Source organism: Euprymna scolopes, chromosome 36 (assembly GCF_053919585.1).
Source record: "Euprymna scolopes isolate OS-2025 chromosome 36, ASM5391958v1, whole genome shotgun sequence".
NCBI classification, from domain to species: Eukaryota; Metazoa; Mollusca; class Cephalopoda; order Sepiida; family Sepiolidae; genus Euprymna; species Euprymna scolopes.
Genome location: NC_136517.1, coordinates 17,637,455 through 17,656,084, shown reverse-complemented (window position 1 = coordinate 17,656,084; position 18,630 = coordinate 17,637,455). Strand labels below are relative to the sequence as shown.

General features: G+C 36.0%; 1 protein-coding gene across 1 annotated transcript in view; it reads right to left on the bottom strand.

Annotated features, from left to right (window-relative positions):
• The window catches only part of LOC145260365 (spermatogenesis-associated protein 17-like), a 63,436-nt gene extending 47,681 nt beyond the window's left edge, over window positions 1-15,755 (bottom strand). Inside the window, exons 1-3 of the mRNA XM_080118300.1 lie at window positions 15,383-15,755; window positions 7,170-7,238; window positions 1,484-1,565 (exon numbers count right to left, since the gene is read on the bottom strand). Of these exons, the coding sequence (XP_079974426.1) occupies window positions 1,484-1,565; window positions 7,170-7,238; window positions 15,383-15,453 (222 nt within the window). The 5' untranslated portion in view covers window positions 15,454-15,755. The remainder of the gene's footprint in view (window positions 1-1,483; window positions 1,566-7,169; window positions 7,239-15,382) is intronic.
• Window positions 15,756-18,630: the final 2,875 nt, after the last annotated feature.

Sequence of the window (18,630 nt, the reverse complement as noted above, 5' to 3'; positions counted from 1 at the left end):
CAAAAATTGCAAAACATTTTAAATAATAAAATTTATTAATGCTCATCTCAAAAATTGCAAAACATTTTAAATAATAAAATTTATTGATGCTCATCTCAAAAATTGCAAAACATTTAAAATAATAAAATTTATTAATGCTCATCTCAAAAATTGCAAAACATTTTAAATAATAAAATTTATTGATGCTCATCTCAAAAATTGCAAAACATTTTAAATAATAAAATTTATTAATGCTCATCTCAAAAATTGCAAAACATTTTAAATAATAAAATTTATTGATGCTCATCTCAAAAATTGCAAAACATTTTAAATAATAAAATTTATTGATGCTCATCTCAAAAATTGCAAAACATTTTAAATAATACAATTTATTGATGCTCATCTCAAAAATTGCAAAACATTTTAAATGATACAATTTATTAATGCTCATCTCAAAAATTGCAAAACATTTTAAATAATACAATTTATTGATGCTCATCTCAAAAATTGCAAAACATTTTAAATAATAAAATTTATTGATGCTCATCTCAAAAATTGCAAAACATTTTAAATGATACAATTTATTAATGCTCATCTCAAAAATTGCAAAACATTTTAAATGATACAATTTATTAATGCTCATCTCAAAAATTGCAAAACATTTTAAACAATAAAATTTATTGATGCTCATCTCAAAAATTGCAAAACATTTTAAATAATACAATTTATTAATGCTCATCTCAAAAATTGCAAAACATTTTAAATGATACAATTTATTAATGCTCATCTCAAAAATTGCAAAACATTTTAAATAATAAAATTTATTGATGCTCATCTCAAAAATTGCAAAACATTTTAAATAATACAATTTATTGATGCTCATCTCAAAAATTGCAAAACATTTAAAATAATAAAATTTATTGATGCTCATCTCAAAAATTGCAAAACATTTTAAATAATACAATTTATTGATGCTCATCTCAAAAATTGCAAAACATTTTAAATGATACAATTTATTAATGCTCATCTCAAAAATTGCAAAACATTTTAAATAATACAATTTATTGATGCTCATCTCAAAAATTGCAAAACATTTTAAATAATAAAATTTATTGATGCTCATCTCAAAAATTGCAAAACATTTTAAATAATAAAATTTATTAATGCTCATCTCAAAAATTGCAAAACATTTTAAATGATACAATTTATTAATGCTCATCTCAAAAATTGCAAAACATTTTAAATAATAAAATTTATTGATGCTCATCTCAAAAATTGCAAAACATTTTAAATAATACAATTTATTAATGCTCATCTCAAAAATTGCAAAACATTTTAAATAATAAAATTTATTGATGCTCATCTCAAAAATTGCAAAACATTTTAAATAATACAATTTATTAATACACATCTCAAAAATTGCAAAACATTTTAACATATTTAGAATTGAATGCGCTGTGTCTGCAATAATTTTCTCATGTTTCACCCATTTTCATTGACTTACCAGTAAACATTGTTTGTAGTATCGGCGACCGAGGTGGCCTCTCCAATGCTTTTGAATGACAACAGCAGCTTCGACACGCCCCCTAAAATCAGAGAAAATAGAACATTTTTTTTATGAATTTCAACAGTTTTTATTTTATCCTCTCTCTTTCTCTCTCTCTCTCTCATATATGTAAGATGGAGGTGACAATGGTCTAATGGCTAACAACACAGATTGACGACATGGATGTCCCAAGTTTGAATCCGATTTGCTCCACAAAAAATCACATTCACTCAGGATGTTGGCAATCTACTCTAGTTTCTTCTGATGTCTTTCTAGAAAGAATTTTGACTAGAAAAATATCAGGGAAACCAATGCCAACAATAGAATCTTCGGATACACATGATATGATGATATGCGTAAGATGAAATTTGATTCTAGGTTCAATATTAATGGGAATCCTTGTCTAATATCAAATTATGTTGCAATGTAAGCATATGCTAAAAGACATTTTCTGGATAGAGTGCTCAATGTACAGAGTAACTTTTATGAACAAAATTTTTTTATTTTATGTCAAAATCAACTTATTACCTGAATTGAAAACATATCAGGTAATAAGTTGATTTTGACATAAGTCAATTCCAAATAGACAAAACTGTACAGCATCAAAAAGCCATTGTAATTAATAGCCGCAGTTAAGAGTAGATATACTGAGAGAACAAGAAAATGTATGTTGAGTTGCAGAAATTTGAAACTCAGGATCTCTGAAAAATCTACAATACTACTATACTATAATAAGCAATCAAGAATTCCCCCACTATCCAATTACCATGAAGTCGTCTGCATACAAACTGATGAGGTTGAAATGCTTGACCATAGGTTTGCCTTAAACTCCACTTTGGACTCAACAAACCACTACCTCCCAAATTTCCCACTGCGGACAGAAACCATACTCAATGATCTGATCATCATCCTTTCCAATGGCTGGAATGTCATAAAAAAAAACTTTGACACCTCAAAAGCATGTTGGCCTAATCTTATCCCTGCTAAAATGACAAAGGAATGCTCTGCTGAGCTGGCCCCTGTCCTCTCTAAGCTCTTATAGCAAACGCATTGCTGAATTTCGCTTTTCTGATAATTGATAAATTGCCTCTGTGGTAGCTGTGTTCAAGAATTTTAGAGAAAGAACTAACTTGCTAAATTATTGTGTCATTAGTTTCTGCCTGCTAAGCTAAAACCTTTGATTCATTAATCAACCTATAGATAATCCATCCGTTTGTTAACACTGAACTTCTTTCTGGTGAACAGTATGGATTTAGTCAAGTGCATTCTACTGCAAATATCCTAAAAGGTATTTTTGGATACATATTTTGGAGGCATGATTATGCGTTTGATGCTTGGTCAGCATCAATATATTTATGGCTGATGCCTGAGCAGAACTGGTTTGTGTTCAATGTACAAGTATGCCAATGAGAAGAAAGTAACAATTTGAAAAACAAAGAACTATAAGCCATTTATTGTTCACAAACTCAAAACAGTTTGTTATGAAATTGTGTGCATGAGAATATGTTCAACAAAGCCTGAGTAGAATAATGTACACATATGTGCATGCATGTGTGTGTGAGAGAGAGACTAGAGAAAAATCTTATGTACAAGCATAGTGTGCTTGTGTTTTTAAATGCACATAGTGTGTAATGCGTTCATCAAAGCAGCCGTTAAGCAGAGATGCTCTGCCGAGATTAACTAGAAATTATTGAATTTTGCTGGTAGCTTTTTTTTTTCTAATCACGATAGTAATACCACCTGGCGTTTCTAGACAGCAGAAAACTCTGGTTTAGTGTCAGTCTGTGTGTTTGTCTATATATCATACACCGGGAACAGCTAGGATGGTAGCACTTGATATATGCAAAGCATTTGACAAGATCGGGTATAAGGGTCTTTTCATTTGCTGATGACACCATGCACAACAGGAAAACAAACGAACACATGTAACAAAATAACAGAAACACTAGATGAAGACCTCCAATCTATAATGGAATGGGGACAAAAATAGACGGTCACATTCAATGCTGCCAAGACTAAGCTTGTTTCCTTCAATAATTACAAGAAACATTCTCTACCACCAATAGCAATGGCCAAAAACACATCACCTGAAAGTATTTCTTTTAAACTCCTCCACCTAATGTTCACAGGGAACAGAAACTGGAACAGATACATTGAGAGCATTGCCAAGGCTGTTGCGAAGAAAGTGGGCTCTCTCTACCATGCTAGAAAGCTACATATGCCTGAAAGTATCCTGTACCTCTATAAGTCTACCATTAGCCCATGTATGGAGTACTGTTGTCACATTTGGGTTGGGGCATCTGCTACTTGTCTCTCACTCCTGGACAGGGTTTAAAAGAGAGTCGCCAACCTGATAGGTCCTGAACTGTCATCTAGGCTTCAGCTTCTGTCCTATCAACAAAATTTTTCATCTCTCTGCCTGTTCTACAAGTACTTTAATGGTGAATGCGCTGATGAACTACAAGCACTTGTACCACCTCGACGTAAATACCCCTGACAAACCCGACAAGTAGCTAAATCCCACCCTACACAGTAGAGATCCCTAGGTGTAAAAAAGCCTTCTACTCCAATAGTTTCTTCCCTGTTCAGTGCTAGACTTGGGAAATTCCTTCTGGGATTCTGCTTCCCCAACTGTATCGAAATGCAGAAGTTCAAATGTAATGTGAACAGACATCTTGCTACTCATCTCCTTTCATAATATCTCTGCAACTTATGTCCCTGATAGTAGACCTCTACTTCAAAGTGGCACTGTGCCTTGTTTGGAGTGAAAATTAAATTAAAAAAAAAAAAAATTAATTGTACGAATATAATTAGATTCTTCTTAGCCAAAAAAAAAATGTCCACGTTGTCCTCGATGGTTGTACATCTAAACAATGTGATATTAACGTGGATGTACCCCATGAGTCGATCTTTATAAATTTATAAACGACTAGCGGGGGTGCCCGGCGTTGCCCAGCATTGCCCGGGTGTTTGTATGTGTGTGTTGAGAAAAAAAAAAAAAAGTTGTAGTAGTCAGATAGGCTTGAACCCGAACCCGAACCCTTCAGGCGAAGGTGGAAAAGAAAGTGTGAAAAAACCTGATATCTTATCGCTCGGCCACGACAGGACAGGAACTAAAAAGCGTTCTAATTTAACGATTAAGAAGTTAACTGACAGATGTGTAAATTTAATGAGGTCAAACATCACGCCATAGGGGAATGAAATTCCGCACTTAACTTTGGCTGCGAGGCAGTTTTGTTGGTTTTGTTTCCCCAAGATGTTGGGGAGGGGATGGACCAACTCCCCATAAATAGAGGAGTGTCCAAATGAATAGCAATTGTCTGAGGTGAGAGGTTTTTCCACACAGTGATCAAAGCTCATTACTGGCATCGCTGTTCTTAGTTTAGCTTTTTTATACGAAAACCATGAACAAACAGGCGTGAAGGCAGAATAGTGGGAATTTTTAGCATGTAAAAGTCAATCAAATAAAATATATTTATGACCTCCTTTCGTAAATCATAGATATTATAATCTAAGGAGTATACAAAAAGTTCTAAGAATGAGTGACCACCCTCGAGCGCCCCCCCCCCAAAGCCTTTGGTGGACATACAAACAAATGCACACACACACAAACACACACATTTTCACTTTTATATAATAGATTATCCTGATACACTTAGGTCCAAGATGATGACGCAATGCTCTATTCTCGATATGTGAACAAAATGAACACATATCCAAAGCAATGGCTGAATCCTTAGAAAATAACCTCCAATCTGTAGTCAAAGGGATGCTACTAAGACAAAACTCCTTTCCTTTAACAATTATAAAAAAGCTTTATGACTACTGATTGGCATGGCAACTAGCATCCTACCTGAGAGTCCAACATTCACACTCCTCTACCTAAAATTCACAGGTAATGTGAATTAGAACAAATACATGGAAGATACTGCCAAATCTGTTGCAAATAAGGTTGGCTCCCTCTGCTCTGCTAGACAACTTTTCTTGCCTGCCAGTATCCTGTATCTCTCCAAAGCCAGCACTCACTCGTGCATGGAATATTTCCTGTCACATTTCAGCTGGTGCACCAACCATTAGTTTCTCCCACTTAGACAGGGTGCTAAAAGAGCCTCTAATAGGTTGTGTATCATCTACCAAGCTCTAACAATGGGTGAGGTAATGCCTTGGAGAACGGTTTCATGATACCAAAAGAAATACTATTGTAACACCCCACACACGCAAAAATGAATGATAATGCCTGGCAGGATGGCATCATGATAACAGAACTGATACTCCACTACCATCACACACTCTGAACAGAGCATTAAAAGATAATTTAAGAAATGCAGGATGCACCTCTATCAATTGATCAATAGTCGAAAACGTAAACCGCGTTTTTTATAATGATATAACGAAAAGGTTTATTTCAGTGGCAATAAGTTCTTTGGGCTGTCTTCAGGCGGAGATCGTCGATACTGGAGTGTCCAGTGACCGAAGACAGACAGAAGAGAAAGAGAGAGAGAATGGAGAAAGGTCTTTCTTTAATGCTTGCTGGGTTATCTTTTTGGGTGAAGAAAAGGGAGAGTTGAAGGTCCTTTGAAGTTTCGAAGGTCAGTCAGCAGTTACCTTTGAGTGAAAATTGTCAATGCTAGAGTGTCCAGTGGACAAGGACAGAAGAGAGAGAGAGAGAGAGAGAGAGAGAGAGAGAGAGAGAGAGAGAGGGAGGTCTTTTCTTCGACTAAAGAAGCTCCTTGGGAGAACAAATTGAATCAATGCACCCTGCAAGCTGATTGGTCAGTGTATGGCTGAATCGCTTGGCATGGACATTTTGTACAACCAATGTTTACACTTCAACGTCCAAAATCAAAATGCTTAAATTCGTTTCTGTGCAAGTCTCTCTGCGCACACACTCGTTTGAATTAATAAAAACAAATAAAAATCATTCTAAGCCAATCAGATGCATTTCTTCAAATTTATAAAAAATTGCCACTTTCAATCGACCCTGAATGCTATAAATAGCCAGATTTTTCTTCAATAATCATTTGCGCTAAAGTCCAGAGACCGGCATCTCCTCAGCGCCCTTCTGTTGGGCCTTGATCCTGCTGCCATGTCACAACTCACACAACATTCACATGCAAACATTAGCGAATGCAAGAAGTTCATTATGAAACAGATGGAATCAATACATCCTGCTCATTGGTCAACATGTGGCCAAATCATCTAACAGGAACATTGTTTTGTGCAAAAATAAATCAGTACATTAAGAGAGGTAATAGTATAGTTGCGGTTTCTGACCGACAGATACTAAATCTCCATTGGTTAAGGAGAATAGAAAGTGAATCTTGGGTTTATTTTTGGAACTCTCACTTCCCTTATTTTTTTGTCCTTTTGTCCTCACATTCCATAAGCGATGTTTCTGACAAATCGCTGTTTTCTAGGTCAGAATCTATTCTATCTAAAACTTATCGTTGGCAAGTCTTTGATCCTAACGTATTTTTGTTTTAGTTCTTTATATCAAGTGGATTCATGTCTTGCCTGGAGCGATTTCCACTAAAAATATATATATATATATATATATATATAGAAAATTCTGGATCATTTTGAATCAAACTATCAAATATTTATTCAATGAAGACGCAAAAAATTTGGAACTGAAATGTCTTACCTTATCTTTCTTTCGGCTTCAGCTGATTTCTGGGCATAAAATTCAGCAATTCTTCTGTTCTCAGCTTCACTGCAAACATAAAGAATTTAAAAAGCGTAGAGAAAATTTAAAATCACCATCATCATCATCATCATCATAATTATAACAATAATAAAGTGTAAGTTACCCCCCCCCCCGCAGCCCCGCTGACTCTCCTCCTTATTATTTTTGCGTTTGTTACAAGTATTTTAATGGAATGTGCTCTGATGAACTCGTTGCATTTGTACCCCCTCGACGTACATATCCCCGACAAACCCGTTTAGCAACAAAATCACACCTCTTCACTGTCAAGGTCCCCAGATGCCAGAAAGCTTTCTACTCTAATAGCTTCTTTCCTTGAACAGCTAGATTTTGGAATTCCCTTCCTGCTACCTACTTTCTTGACTGTACCGATATGCAGAAGTTTAAATGTAATGTAAACCAACATCTTGTTAATCTTTACTAGACATTTTTTTTTTTTACAAGGTGGTCACCACTTATCAAGGCCCAGAAGCCACTCAGGGATAAGGGTTATTGTAAGTATAGTACGTTAGTGTGGATATTTAAAGTGTCTACTTAAGGGGGCGGTCCATCAGGAATTTATTTACGTTGGACTTGAAGACATCCAAGTTGTATTCAGGAGGGACATGATCCAAAATAGTAGCCTTTTACGTCCAAGTGGTGATATATTGTTAAGGGTGTAGGTGAATAAAAAAAAAAACAAAAAAAAACAATAAACTGACGCTACACAAGGAGGGTCAAGAAGGATGGAAAGACCGAATAGAGAAAGAACTAGCCAGACCTCCACTGGGTGAGTGTAAAGAGCACTGGGACATTGGAGAGGCTTATTGCCACCCAAATTCCAGTGAAGACTAATGGTCGCCATCAACGAGAAATCAATGGTAAACGGCTGTTGTGATAATGCAAATGTATCTTCAAAAGTTATCGAAAGTGGTGGAGAGAAATAGAAATCTGGGAAAACTTGCTGTCACTCAGACTTCAGGGAACACCACAAGTTCAAAGAGAAATCTTTGATGATGGTCAGTGTGACTACTCTTAATGAGTAAATAATACAAATACCACCCAAATTCTAGTGATGGCCAATGGTCATTACCAGCAAAAAGTCAATGGCAAGTGGCTGGTGCGATAACGCAAAGACATTTGTAAAGATTATCGAAAGAGATAGAGAGTACTGGAAATCTGAAGATATTTGTTGTCACCCAAATTCAAGGGAACACCACCTTTTGTCATTGAGTAATCACTGATGATGACTCGTGTGATAACTCCTAGTGAGTACAAATAATAATAATAATAATAATAATAATAATAATAATAATAATACTCTTCTCCCTTTTCCCCTCCTTATTCCTTTTCTCTATTCTTTTCCGTGAATCCTTTTCCCCTTCTCTTTTCCTTTTCCCTTATTGCTTTTCCTCTTCTCTTTCCCCTTTCACCCCCCCCCAAAAAAAAAAACTGGCATCACACTAAATAGTCGAAGGGTCAATGAGGATGGAAAAAACAGAGGAGAGAAAGCACTAACCAGGCCTCCACTGGCTGAGGGCAAAGAGGACTGGGACCTTGGGGAGGCTTATTGCCATGCAAATTTCAGTGAAAACCAATGGTTACTGCCAATGAAAAATCAATGGTAAACGGTTGTTGTGATAGTGCAAATTAATTTGCAAATGATATCGAAAGAGGTGAAGAGTACTGGAAATCTGGGGAGACTTGTTGTCACTCAGACTCCAGGGAACACCACAAGTTGTTTTCAAAGAGAAATCTTTGATGTTGACCTGTGTGAAAACTTCTAGTAATAATAATAATAATAATAATAATAATAATAATAATTTATTTCCTATAGTATATTACGTATCCTGCAGCTTTTTTTGTTGGAACTTGTGTTTGCTTAGTTAACATCATTAAAATAAACGATTAATTTAATCCATGGGGCTTCTTCTTTCCAAAGCAACCAAAAAGTGAAAAATGTGACTTGCTATGTTTAATACTTCGGTACTCCTGTATTTAAGGACCTGCGATTTCCATAAAGTTATTCGGTTGTGCCCGGCAAATGACATAATAAGAGGGAGGTGATGGTTGCTCAGTGGTCAACGACACTGACTGACAACCAAGTTTGAATTCAGTTCGTTCCACAGAAATTCTTTCACTCAAGATGTTGGCAACCTTCACGTGGCTCTCTCCTGTAAGTACCCGGTGTCTTTCTAAAAAGAATTCTAATGAGAAATGCCAACAATAGGGTCATCTGAATCATACGAAAATGGATCAATGGCATAAGAAGAAACAAACTGACTCTTCTTATCGAAACAGATTTCCGGAAACAAAGTATTCTACGAATCGGAAACTGCAAAATAAATTTCTGGTAGACGATACTTAACGACAAAGTCAAATCTAAAATGAATTTAAACGCATGAACACGGGATGTTCAGTCTCTCAAATATTGATTAAGTTTAGCCATGGTAAAAAGAAACAAAAACTTATAGCAAAAATTTCCAGAAATGTATGAAGGGAAAAAATATATAGAAAACAACTGTTTTTTTTTTTGTTTTTTTTTTAACCTCAATCCTGATCTGAACTATATAATAATTGAGTGTTTGTCGACAGCCTAAACCCTTTTAAACTATATTTAAAGAAAAGGACGAATTTTTTTTTTCTTTTGTAAATAATTAAAACAAATTACGGGGGTAGGGGATAGAAAAGTTGGTTAATTTATTTACTTGCGTCTGAAATAAATTCTTTTCTTTTTTTTTTTTTTTTTTAAATTATTTTAATTTTTTTGGTGCTTGTTAAGATAGAGTGGACAGATCGATATTTATTTTTAATATGTCGCTTTAAGCAAAAGTAATATCACATATTTAATTGTCATGTCGAAAATATATCCAAAAATTACGAAAAATCATGGAGTAGAAAGTTACTCATAGTTAAAAGTAATTTTTATGGAAAATTTGGTAAAATTGCATTTTTCTTAGACGTTATAAAGTAGACAGTGAAGAGTTGACACACAGGGGACATAACCAAGAATGAGTATTTTAGATTGCTTATTTATGCCCCCCCCCCGCTTCTAGTGAGTGCAACCTTGGCGTGGTTAGAGAGCTTACGTGTCTCTAGGACCCAGATAGCTATGCTGGCAGGAGATTTGTCTCCTGTTAGGGTCACCCAAGCCAGACAGGTTGAAGGGTAGAGATCAGACTAAGAGCACTCACTGGTTCTCCAGGTTGGGAATTAGAATAGGGCCAACAACCCAATTCTGTAAAAGAAAGAAAGTTATAGAAATCACAACATAATCTGTGGACTTCTTGGTCTGGGAAGGGTTCTCTCTAGTAGGGTTCATGACGCGAGCGAGTGAAAGCCTCTGGGAAGCCAGTGCATCAACAGCCCTTCTGACGACTAAAACCAAGACCAGGATAGAGACCTGGAACATCAGAACCCTATACAAGACAGGAAACGAAAATGGAACTGCATTGGCCACACCTTGCGGAAGCCTACATCCAACATCATCAGGCAGCTCTTGAATGAAACCCGCAAGGCAAGCATAGTTAAAAGTATAATTAAAAGTAATTAAATCCTTCTTAGATAAGAGAAAAATCCAGGTTGTCCTAGACGGTCGTACATCTAAACAATATGATATAAATGCAGGACCTCTATTATTCCTAATACTCATAAATGACCTCCCTGACAAAATTGTCTGTGAGATGGGTATATATGCTGATGACACCACGCTCTATAACAGACACGACAGGAAAACAAATGAACATATATCTAAAGAAATGGCAGAAACACTAGAGGACGACCTCCAATCTGTAGTGGAATGGGGACAAAAATGGATGGTCACATTCAATGCTGCCAAGACTAAACTTGTTTCCTTCAGAACTACAAGAAACCTTCTTTACCACTAATAGCAATGGCCAAAGACTCTTTATCTGAAAGTACATCTTTTAAACTCCTCAGCCTAACGTTCACAGGAAACGGGAGTTGGAACAATTACATTGAGAGCATTGTCAGGACCACTACGAAGAAGTTAGGTTCTCTCTACCGTGCTAGAAAGCTACTAACGCCCGAAAGTATCCTGTACCTCTATAAGGCCACCATTCGCCCATGTATGGAGTATTGCTGTCATATTTGGGCTGGTACATCTGCTACTTGTCTCTCACTCCTAGACAAGGTTCAAAAGAGAGTCGCCAACCTGATGTCATGAACTGTCATCTAAGCTTCAGCCTCTGTCCCATCGACGAAATGTAGGATCCCTCTGCCTGTTCTACAAGTACTTTAATGGTGAATGCTTTGACGAACTGCAAGCACTTGTACCCCCCCCCGACAAGCAGCAAAATCCCACCCTTTCACAATTGAGATCCCTAGATGTAAGAGAGCATTCTACTCCAGTAGTTTCTTCCCCAGAACCGCTAGACTTTGAAATTCCCTTCCGGGTTCCTGCTTCCCAAACTGTACTGACATGCAGAAGTTCAAGTATAATATGAACCGACATCTTGCTGCGCAACTCCCCACATAGTACCCCTATAGCTTATGTCCCTGATAGTAGTCCCTACATCAAAGTGACAATGTGCCTTGTTTGGGGTGAAAATGTAATTTAAAAAAAAAAAAAAAAGCGTAAAATTGGTCGCTCAAGGCAGACATGGAAAAGAAGCATTGAGGCTGACACCAGGACTGCCGGAATGACATGGGCCGAATTGAAGAGGACCAGCCAGAACCGGATCCATTGGAGGAGTGTCGTTGCGGCTCTATGTTCCCGAAGGAATCAAGGGGCCTAAACATAAACATTTATGGCTGCAATATAATATATCTGTTGTCTGTAGTGATAAACATTTTTTTTACTAAAAGCACAATGTTGCCATAAGCACCTAAAAATCACACATAAATCTCGCCTAGGAAAGTAAAAGTCAGCATTAGGCTTTATTTTTTTAAATCTATAATAATAATGGGGAAAACGTGTTTACTTCGCCATTTGAAAGAGATTTTGAAGTATTTAAACTGCGAATTTCTGGTTATGGTTAAAGTATTGTACTTAATAAAAGTCCAATTGGCATGTTTAAGGGAAAGTATGGCGATAGATTCCCCTCACCCTAACTGTAAATGAATACAATTGCCTAATCTATTTATGCTATAAACTTGGTAGAAGGGACAAGATCACAGTGTAGTATCTGTTCTGACAGATACTGCAAGCTATGACTAGCTATGACTAGCTATAACTAGCAAAGACCAGATGTGGGGGCAACCCCACATGCCTGACCTTTAACCAGCTCCCATTTCCCACCTCTCGGGAGCTGGTCCCCTTTTCCCTTCCCCCTCCCTTCACTCCTCACATTAAAAATTGGCCTTGTGCCTAATTTGCTCGGTGGGGGAGCAAATAAATACCATCTGTTCTTCAGATGCTGCACTTCTATTTCTTGTTCTCTTTCGGTGGAGGAGAAATCCTTCACGACTGAGACAATTTTTATTTTTGTACCTTTTCTCCACGTTAAAAAACGACCCTGGTGTCTAACTCTGTCCCGTGGGGAGGCATAGTAAATAGGTATAAACTTGGTAGATATAATAAACAACATTTCTGGACGAGAAAAGCTATTATTAAACAAAACAATCAGAAAAAAAAATATAAATTAAATACTGAAATAAAATGTAGTAATTAACATTTGAATCTAAAAAGATAAAAAGTAAAATTAATATCGCAACAACTTATCTCGAAAGAGTTCCCATATTTAAAATGCGAACTGTTCAAACTTTCACAAGAAACGCTCGTCTAGTTAAAAACACTATCAATAATTCCCCCCCCCCTACACTCTTTGCCTGTGCCTAAACCTAAACGTATATTCCACAAATAAATAAATAATAAAAAATAAATAAAATAAAATATGCGAAATAAACGAAGTTTAGGGTTTGTATCACTGTACACATAGATTCGAAAAAGTTGTCAAAAAACACATATATAACAAATAAATGTTATCAAAGGCAAGGTAAGTTACTTTTCTACCAAACTGGATATATTTTTCGTGTTTTTATTCAATGTAACATGTTTATTCAGCTCGAAAAACATACAGTGTTTACCGATGTATTCGAAAATTCAAGATGGCGTGTTATTCTCTCTTTAACACGGTAAGTTTGGGAAAAAGTGTTATAAATAAAAAACCGGATAAAATACTGTTAAAAACTCGCTCAATATATGTTACCGTGACATAGGTTGACATATATTCGGCGGGTTTTTAATAGTATTTAGTATAGTTTTTTTTTTATTTATAACACCTTTTCCCAAACTTACGGTGTTAAAGAGGGTGTGAGACGCCATTTTGAATTTTCCAATACATCGGTAAACACTGTATGTTTTTCGAGCTGAATAAATATGTTACATTGAATAAAAACACAAAAAATATATCCAGTTTGGCAGAAAAGTAACTTATCTTGCCTTTGATAATATTTATTTGTTATTGTTTTTTGACAACTTTTTCGAATCTATGTGTACAATAATACCAACCCCGAAGTTTATTTACACAAATTAACACGGAGAAACGAAATCATTTTTAGTGTCCGAAAATCGTGTCTTGGCTGTCAGTTTTTTTTATCAATGTAAAAGTTGTTTTAGAATTTCGTTGGATCGAAAGAAAAAAGAAGAGAACGACATTTGTTTTTTATTTTGTTCTTTTTTTTTTTTTAGTGAGAAACATGCTTGTTTCTTTTGTGTGTAATGAGAAAAGAAGTGAAAAGTAAAGGTTTCTGTGCGCGGCTGAATGTCTACATTATTCTCTCTCTGCGTGCGTGCATACGTGTGAATAGGTGTTTTCGTCATGCTGGCGAAAGGAAGTAGCAACAAAGACGTTAACGAGAAGAGAATGAGAAAAGAGAAGATAAAAAAGTTCCTTCTTAATTGAAAGTCTCTTTTTGCAACTGAGGTAATTAAATGTTTTTGCTATGTAATGATGAAGACAGTTCTTTATGTAATGAAGAAACGTTCTTTTAGGAAGATTTAACCAATATAAAAGTCCCTCGTTTACTTTAGCGGAGAGGTAGAAAAGGGTAAAAATAAAAAGTCCATCAGGGTAACAAGCCCATATCTCCACGTGGAGGAATTAATTGTCGAGCATGCGCGTGTTTCACGTCCACGCAAACGGAGTCGTCGATGATGGCGATGATATTGCAGCATGCTGACTTGTGATCGACTGATTCGTTTGGGCGCAAAAATGCCCTTTTTATACATTTCCAACCGGCTCCACGAAGACCTTAAAAAAAAAAAAAACATTTACAATTTTTTTTTTTTTCCTTGTAATCCGATTGGATGAAAAGAATAACATTGTTATGGCGTAAGATGCTTCTTACGACGTCCGTGTGAATGGGTGAAGTTTCGCTTATAGCCCACAGAATTTGCGTGGGTGAAAAAAGGGAAATGTACGCGCAGCAGCAGCTGAAACGATGTTTATACATCCACGCGTGCAACTGGGTTTTAACAGTTGAGGAAACTTGCAATTTATTCTGTTTTGAGTAGATTCGACACCTTTACAACCTCCCTCCTGTCTCCTCCAGATTATTATCCTCCGGAAATGGACTTTTTTTTTTCTTTTTTTTTTTCTTTTTTTGTTCCAAACTAGGCATATTACAGTTTAGACGTAAGGAGCTACTGTGATTAGGGGTCAAATTTATTGGGGTATCCTAACTGGGGAGTTGGTCAGCAAAATGTTTGTTCACATAACATTTAAATTTCTGCAAGAGGCCTTCCCGAAAAAAAAGGAGTAAAAACGCTGACTATTTTTGGGAAATAAAAAAAGAAAAAAAAAAGAGAAAAGAAAAGAAAAGAAAAAAAAAGAAAAAGAGAAAATACGCAAATTGTTTGAGAAAAAAAAGTTTGTTTTGCTCATCGAGTGTTTAAGTTGCTACGTGCGTCAGAAGTCGGGAATCTCTGTAAATACAAAAATTCCTGGATGTCTAATCAGAATCTGCATAAACACCCTATTGTTTATATTTACTTGCCTCCCCACAAGGGCAGAGTTAGACACAGGGGAAGTTTTTTTCATGTGGGGAAAATCCAACTCCCAAAAAGGGGCACTCAGGATAGGAACAAAATTGAAATTGTCTCAGTCATGAAGGATTTCTCCTCCACTGTCCGAGAACAGAAAAGATGAAGTGTAGCATCAGAACAGATACTACACTGTGATCTTAGTCCCCCCCCCCAAAAAAAAACTTACTTTCTTTCGTTGTAAATACCTTCTCGAAGAATTTCGTTTATTTTTTTCAAAAACTTTAATCTTGCACTCATCGTGAGGTCAGCTGTTCTTGTTTGTTTTTTTTTTGTTTTTTTTCTTGCTTGTTTTATTTCTGTTGTTTTATTTTTTGTTGTTTTTGTTATTTTAAATAATATTCAAATGAATTAAAAAAAAATGTTTTTTGATTTCGTTTTTCGTTGCCCAAAACGGAAATCCTTTGTACATTAGTAAAACGTCTGTGAACTCATCACAAAGGAAATAGTACAAAATTAATGACAAAATGACATCACAACATTTCCAACCCGATCTTATTAAAAGGCAAACGATCTTTGGGGAAATGTTCTTTTGTGACGTCACAACATATCTTTCCGTCTTCTCTCCTCTTTTATCTCTCTTTTAGTTATTGACATTATTTGTCTCCTCCAACTACTTCTCTCATTAGCCCTTTAATTACGTCATTCGCCCTTCTCCTCATCGTCTAAAACAGGGGTGCACACATTTTTTCAGCATGAGAACTACTTATGACAGGATTAAATCAAAATGATCTACCACCTACTAAAATGCAAAACAAATTATCTATAATACAAATCTCACCTGTCTGTTTAAATGTATGCACGTATGTATGTATGTATGTGTATCCGCCTAAAACTTTCGACAGAGGCGGTGGACTTTCACGAGATCAGTATCATTTTGAAGCTCGACCCTTCAGACGATAAATATCGAAAAAATGTCGAAAAACATTAATTCCTTCACCCTTAACCGGGCACTTTTCTACAGGGAGGGGTTGCTTTTTTCGCCGATATTTTTGAAAGTCATCCCCTCTTTTCGATTGTCTAGCCTTAATTTAAACCTACGTCACTTCCCGTTTGGCGATGGCCGCAACACCAAAGACATCAGATTTTTTTGTTTTTTTTGCGTTCTTTGCCTCCTTCGCAGTACGGGTCCATGCCTGCCTGCCTGCCTACTACCACTTTTTTTTCTTTCTTTTTTTTTGCTCAACACATCTCCAAACACCCGGGCAACACCAGGCACCCAGGCTAGTCTAATATACACCAGGCTTCTCAACGCAGTTACTATTTTGGAGAAGTTTCTTATACTTCTTAGATTATAATATCTCCGATTCGAAAACGGACATTGTCTCTATCTTTATTTTGATCAAGTTTTTAAAAAATCCCTTTTTTCCAGTGTTTGTTTGTCTTTCTCGTATAAATAAAGTGAAATTAATCGAAGCGAAGTCACATTGCCTGGCCTTCTGGGCTGACACGTCTTCAAGGCAATCAACTTTGATCAATGTGGGGGAAACCCTTCATATCAGACAATTGCTATTTATTTGGACGCTGCCAGATCTACCCCTTTTAGGGGGGAGCTGGTTGTCCCCAACACTGTGGGGAAACAGATGTGGCAGAAACTGGCCTACAGCCAGAGTTAAGTGCGTGATTCTTAACTTAAGCCAGACATTTATTTCTGCATCTGCATAAACTCATTCACTTAATTATTTCTGCAAGTCAACTTTTTGATTGCCATCGCTAAATTTGAATGCTTTTCACTTCCTGCCGCGTCATAGCATAGCGGTAAGATGTCAGGTTTTCTTTCATTTTCTTTGCTGTCTTCACGTCACGGGTTCAAGCCTGCCTGCCTGCGTTGCTCGGTAGTACAATACGCTTAAGCATGATATTTTAATTTATTATGCGTATGTGTTATTATAGAATCGGTCCTCTATTGATTATTATATATTACAAGGAATAATTTGCCCGGTGGACTAATTCACAAAAAAATAAATAAATAAAATAAAATAAAAAATAAAAAAATTAGAATAATAATGTCGTTCATCAAATTCCGTCTCTGTTTGTTTACAATATCACGTCAGCTGATATTTGGCTTGACGATGAATGCTCTGGAAAAGTCACTTTTGATTAATGTTTAGTTTTAAAATATGCAAAGGAATAAATGATCTGCGTCGATTTTAAATGGTACCTCTTCTTTTATCACAAATTGAACTCATTAATAAAAAAAAAATTAAAATGGTGAGTTACACCTGGGCTTAAACAGGGGATCATTTGATCTGTCATTGAATGCTCTACCATTGAACTATACCTCCTGATGTCAATAATTCTGCTTTTTAAGAATACTTTGCTAAGATGTTATTACCTCACTTGCCACTGTAACCTATAAAAATTCCCTCGTAAAAATGATTTCTCTTTTCTCTCTATTTGATTCATACTCCGCCCGCGACCACTTAACACCGCTGCGGATACGTCCACAGGGGAATATACGAGGAACACCGGTTTGAGTTCTTAGTTGCTTAAGTAAAAAAAAAAAAATGTTTTTAGGATCGGAATTTTTTTGTGATTTTCGATACTTATCAGCTGAATTTCTGTACAAAACATATCTAAGAACACTGCCAGACATATAAATTAGTTTTTTGTGAAATTTGAAAAAAAAATAGGTTCCAAAATGGCTATGAGGAAGGAACACACACACACACATACACACACATACACAAAGTGACTTTTATATAATAGTAGAAATAGAGATAGAGACTATTTTTATACGAACAATTCATACATTTGTACGTTGCATCAACCCATATTGTATTGTACAACCCTGTACATTTTTTGTCATTACCTTACTCTGATGACTTGCATTAGATGGAATCAGTCAGGGATGCATAGTTTGGACAGCAGCTGCTAATAGCTAGCCTCAAGCAGACTTATAGATGCTCATCAGTAGGGCTATGACAACAGCATATTCTTTTCATTGTTTTGACTCTCGAGTGTGTATCCGTGTATATTTTAGATGCTTTTATATAGTGATGTGGTTCTCGGTGGATTAACTGTGTCTAACTGTGTCGGATATATACTCAAGAGTCAAAACAATGAAAAGAATATGCTGTTGTGATAGTCCTACTCATCAGTCATGTTGGAGCGGTATTTCAACTTAATGATCTTCATGTGGGAAAAGGCTGACTCACATGAATATGTGCACCCAAATAATGCAGACAAGAAGGTAGCACATTTACTGATATTGTAGTCCTCTGTGAGGAAGTTCCAGAATTGTCCATGAGCTCTGGACTTTAGCTGAATGTCAGCTTATAGTGTCAGAATCTTATTCCTCACTCTAGAATATTCAGGTGAAACTGTTGCAATTTTCGATGCGACGGAAAAAAAACAAAAAAAAAACACAGCATCTTCCTGGAAAGGTTCTCTCTACCAAGTGAGAAAGTTACTTAC